This window comes from Cryptotermes secundus, unplaced genomic scaffold (genome assembly GCF_002891405.2).
Source record: "Cryptotermes secundus unplaced genomic scaffold, Csec_1.0 scaffold1552, whole genome shotgun sequence".
NCBI classification, from domain to species: Eukaryota; Metazoa; Arthropoda; class Insecta; order Blattodea; family Kalotermitidae; genus Cryptotermes; species Cryptotermes secundus.
In genome coordinates this window covers 218747-224085 of record NW_019721780.1, presented here as the reverse complement: position 1 = coordinate 224085, position 5339 = coordinate 218747, and the positions used below count along the sequence as shown (strand labels likewise).

Genomic DNA, 5339 nt, shown 5'->3' with positions numbered 1-5339 from the left:
CCATTGACACAATATTTAATTAAACAAACCAAGGTAACTGTCAAGAATTGGTTTATTTCAGTGTACCTGAACAGAGGAAACACAAAACACCAGTACATTACATGATAATATATCCTAGAAGTCATATGGAAGAACTAGGAATACTGCACCAATATTTTTACATTTACATATCCTTGGGCACAATACTGTTCAACGTAGATGCATTTTGCATAACAACAAGATTTATAGAATTACAAGGACATGACTTCTTAATACTAAATTTTAACGTTTGACATATTTGAATGTACAACATTATTTTAATGTACATTAATTTTAACTTTAAGGCATATAAACAAGTGTAATATATGATTGTTATGCATTGCACCAGTATTGATCCATATAAGGTTTTCTATTCACCAGAGATTTATTTGTAGACCTTGTGGGATTGTCGTCAATACTCCAATAGACAAACCACACGAAACTGTACAATTGTATATATTGAATCGTTCAATGTCAATGCACAGAACACGGAATACACGTATAATGTTCAAGCGTTGGCTGGCCTGTCTGGGCGGTGATGCCGTGCTGAGCGTGCCGGTAGGACCGACTGGCTCGGTCGATTGCTGCGTAGCGGAAGATGCGTTCGCTGAAGGCTTGCGGCAGCTATGTCAGCTGCCCGGTAGCAGAAGTGGAGTTGATGCCTCTAACTGCGTTGCCGTTTCGAGTTGAACTGCTTGCACCTTGGGTTCCCGGTCTTAAATACAACCGGCCGGGAGGCGGAGCTAAAGTTGCAGTCGTCACGGCGCGCATCCATTGGGCCGTGCACGGAAAGGCGGAGTCACGGCGAAGTTTATAAATATATGTAGCTGGTATATAAGTCGCAGTAGTTGGAAATGGTATAAATTCCGTGTCTGTTTGGTCACAGCTACCAGTTTGGCACTTTCTGAAAGGGGTGACGGTTGTCTGCCAGACGCTGTGGGGATGCTCCCACATCACCCCCCCGCGGAGATGTCTGCTCAGCTGTTGAAGCGAGCAGGGAGACGGATTTGACGTCCACAGCGCGTAGCTTTTGCAGCGAGTTGTGGAGGTGTGGCGGGTGAGGCCGGTGTTGCTGTGGTTGTCGGGTTGAAAGTCGTGTGGGTCCCGTGGCTGGATTCGTTCAGCATGTAGGCAGGCTTGACCCGATCAGTTGACACAGTTACGGGCCTGTCGCGTACAAGAATTTGCATCGTCTTGTCCCTCCGCGTGAGAACCTGGTAGGGGCCGCGGTAGGGGGGCTCCAATGCCCTGCGGACTGCGTCCTGCCGGAGGAAGACGTGAGTGCAATTACCGAGGTCTCTGTGCACGAACGTAGCCGGGGAGGCGTGCCGTGATGCCGGAATCGGCCTGAGTCGAGCCATATGCTGCCGTAGTTCGGTGATTAACTGCGCTGGGTCCGCTGGTTCGGTGGTCGGTGTTAGCAGTTCGCCGGGCACTCTGAGGGGCTCACCGTACACGAGCTCAGCTACCGATGCTTGTAGGTCCTCCTTGAAAGCCGTGCGGATTCCGAGGAGAACCATGGGAAGCGCCTCAGTCCACTGTTGTTCCGCGTGGCACATGATAGCTGCCTTCAGCGTCCGGTGGAAGCGTTCCACGAGTCCGTTAGCTGCTGGGTGGTGGGCGGTTGTACGTGAAAGCTGGATGCCGCACAGCCTAGCCAGGGATGCGAAGAGTTGTGATTCGAACTGGCGTCCCTGGTCGGTGGTGATCGTCTGCGGGCAACCGAAGCGTGATATCCAGCCGGTCAGCAGGGCGCGTGCCACTGTGTCGGCTGTGATGTCCGGAATGGGGACGACTTCTGGCCAGCGGGTGAAACGGTCGACTGCAGTGAGGCAGTATGTGTAGCCCGCTGACGTCGGAAGGGGTCCCACAAGGTCGATATGGACGTGTAGAAAGCGAGCTGCCGGCGGTGTAAAGTCGCCCAGTGGAGTAACTGTGTGGCGGGAGACTTTGGAACGCTGGCAGGACTGGCAAGCTCGTGCCCAGGTGCGGCAATCCTTCTGTACGCCTGGCCACACGAATCGCTGTGCGACCAGCTTTGCTGTTGCTCTGGTGCCTGGGTGTGACAGATCGTGGACGGACCGGAATACTTGGAGTCGTAGAGGCGCTGGAACGTACGGCCGAGATCTCCCGGTAGATGTGTCGCAGTAGACGGAGAGTGCGGTACCGGGGATTGTTAGTTTCTCAAGCCGTAGGGCGGTGGTTGACCCCAGGAGTGCTCGAAGTTCGTCGTCGCTGTCCTGGGATGCGGCGAGTACGTCGTACGGTGGTGGCGCGGTGACGGACTCGACGCGGGAGAGGGCGTCGGCGACAACGTTGTCTTGTCCAGAAATGTGCCGGATGTCGGTTGTGAACTGGGAGACGAAGTCTAGATGGTTGAACTGACGGGGTGAGCATTTATCCCGCTTCTGCTGGAAGGCGTATGTGATGGGCTTGTGGTCAGTGAAGATGGTGAAGTGTCGGGCTTCCAGCATATGCCGGAAATGTTTGACAGCCTCGTAGATGGCCAGCAGCTCGCGGTCATAGGCGCTGTATTTTTGCTGGGCAGGGTTAAGTTTCTTTGAGAAAAAAGCGAGGGGCTGCCAGACGTTGTTGACTTGTTGCTGCAGCACGGCACCCATGGCGGACGTGGAGGCATCCGTGACGAGTGCGAGTGGAGCGGATGGGTCAGGGTGCGCGAGCAGAGTGGCGTGTGACAGGCTCGCCTTGCACTCTTCAAATGCCTTCAGGAGCTCCGGTGTCCAGGAGATGGGGTGGGAGCCCTTGACTCTAGGGCCGGAGAGAACGTCGTGCAGTAGTGCTTGGGTGGCAGCCGCGTGGGGTAGAAATCGCCGGTAGAAGTTGACCATGCCCAGGAAACGACGGAGCTGGCTGGCGGTCTTTGGTGGTTGGCAGTCCTGCAGATGAGTTACTCGCTCTGCCAGAGGTTGGGACCCCTCGGCGGACACCTTGTAGCCGAGGAAGGTGACCTCGGGTGCTCGGAAGACGCACTTCGCCGGGTTGATTATGATCCCGTGTTTCTGGAGTTGCTGGAAGAGTTCCCGCAGGTGAATCTCGTGCTCCTCTGGTGATCGGGAGAATACGAGGATATCGTCCAGGTACGCGAAGCAGAAGTCGAGTCCCCGCAGAATGTTGTCCATAAACCGTTGGAAGGTTTGGGCGGCATTGCGCAGGCCGAAGGACATGAAGGGAAACTCGAACAGGCCGAAAGGAGTGGTAATGGCTGTCTTCTGAATGTCGCCGGGATTGACGGGAATTTGGTTATAGGCTCGTACCAAGTCAATTTTGGAGAAAATGGTACAGCCATGGAGTTGGTGTGAATAGTCGTGGATGTGTGGGACTGGGTAGCGGTCAGGGATTGTCCGGGCGTTGAGCGCTCTATAGTCGCCGCAAGGACGCCAACCGTTGTCCTTTTTGGGAACGACGTGCAGTGCCGAAGACCAGGAGCTTTCAGAGCGGCGAGCTGTGCCATCTCGCAGCATAACGTCGAACTCTGACTTGGCGATGGCTAGCCGGTCTGGTGCTAGCCGTCGGGGTCGGCAGGTCACTGGCGGGCCTGGTATCGTCCGTATATGATGCACGGTGCTGTGGCGGACTTTGCGCTGGACCCCGGCTGGGCGGGTGAGGTCCGGGAATTCGGAGATGAGGCTGTCGACCGGTGTGCCGCCAGTGTTGGTCTTGACGCTCGAGATCTGCATGCTGGTGGCTTGAGCCCGTACGGATAACGTCGTGACCCTGTCCATGAGACGCTCGTTTCGGCAGTCCACCAACAGGCCAAAATGGGAGAGGAAGTCCACACCGATTATGGGATGCGTGACGTCGGCCACTATGAAACGCCACGTGAAATCCCGGCGGAGACCCAAGTTGAGGCTGAGAGGCAGCCATCCGTAGGTGTGGATGGTAGTGCCATTAGCAGCGGAGAGGTCGTAGTTCACCCTCTCCTTCCGTCGCGGGACAAGCCTGCGGGGGTATACGCACAGGTCGGAACCGGTGTCGACCAGGAACTGCCGCTTGCTGTACTTGTCGGTGATGAAGAGGCGGCCCGTTGTTAAAGAGCAGACGAGTGCCGCCGGTGGTGTCTGCTGCTTTAGTTTCCCTGCTGGTGGTAGTCACAGGGTGAGGTACACCTTTGTGCCCGGGCCCCGAATCGACGATGGTACCAGCAGAGGGTGGATGCGGGGTCGTCTCGGGAAGGGGATCGGTTGTGTGTGTGGTAGTTCCTGGTAACTGGGTGGGAGAACCTGGTTCTGTAGCGGGGGTCTCTGGGGTTGGGAGGATGCTCTTTGGAGTTGGGCGGAGGGTCTCTGGGGCTGTTGCGGGGGCGGTTCTGCTCGGCCCGGAGTGCTGCCACCTGTCGGGAGAGGTCCTCTATTTCTTCCCTGAGTGCGGCGTTGGGCGATGGCCCCACGCTAGCGAGCGCCGGTTGTGGTGCAGCCTCAGTGATGCGGTCTGCGCAGCGGGCGGCGGCTTCCAAACTGCAATCATTTTGGCCGGCGAGTATGGTCCTTATGTGGGGAGGCAGCCGACTGGACCAGATGGTGCGCAGGATATACTCGGGCATGTCGGGGGCGAGGGTTCTGAGATGCCTCAAGAACTGCGACGGTTTACGGTCACCCATCTCCTCGACCGTGATGAGTTGGTGGATGCGTTGCTCCTTCGAGGGGGTCAGCCGCCCCACGAGCTCGGCCCTGAGCGTGGCGTAGGAATTATGTTCGGGCGGTGCGGTGATGATGTCCGCGACGCTTGCCGCATAACGTTGGTCCAGCTGCGAGATTGTGTAATAAAATTTCGTTTGTTCGTCTCTGATGTTGGCCAATGAAAACTGTGCCTCAGCTTGGGCGAACCATACGGCAGGCTGCTCGGCCCAGAACGGCGGGAGTCGCACAGTCACTCTCGGGGCCTCGGTTGTTGTCGTGCTGTCAACGGTCGCCATACTTTATCGGGGTCACCAATGTGGGATTGTCGTCAATACTCCAATAGACAAACCACACGAAACTGTACAATTGTATATATTGAATCGTTCAATGTCAATGCACAGAACACGGAATACACGTATAATGTTCAAGCGTTGGCTGGCCTGTCTGGGCGGTGATGCCGTGCTGAGCGTGCCGGTAGGACCGACTGGCTCGGTCGATTGCTGCGTAGCGGAAGATGCGTTCGCTGAAGGCTTGCGGCAGCTATGTCAGCTGCCCGGTAGCAGAAGTGGAGTTGATGCCTCTAACTGCGTTGCCGTTTCGAGTTGAACTGCTTGCACCTTGGGTTCCCGGTCTTAAATACAACCGGCCGGGAGGCGGAGCTAAAGTTGCAGTCGTCACGGCGCG

General features: G+C 56.1%; 1 protein-coding gene across 1 annotated transcript; it reads right to left on the bottom strand.

Annotated features, from left to right (window-relative positions):
- Nucleotides 1–4105: 4105 nt before the first annotated feature.
- LOC111875796 lies at nt 4106–4951 on the bottom strand. The gene has a single exon (XM_023872318.1). The coding sequence runs from the start codon at nt 4949–4951 to the stop codon at nt 4106–4108; it is 846 nt and encodes a 281-aa protein (XP_023728086.1).
- Between the last annotated feature and the right edge of the window lie 388 nt (nt 4952–5339).

What these genes read in the sequence shown, in the direction of transcription:
- LOC111875796 (XM_023872318.1), bottom strand. Translation starts at nt 4,951, where the DNA reads ATGGCGACCGTTGACAGCACGACAACAACCGAGGCCCCGAGAGTGACT.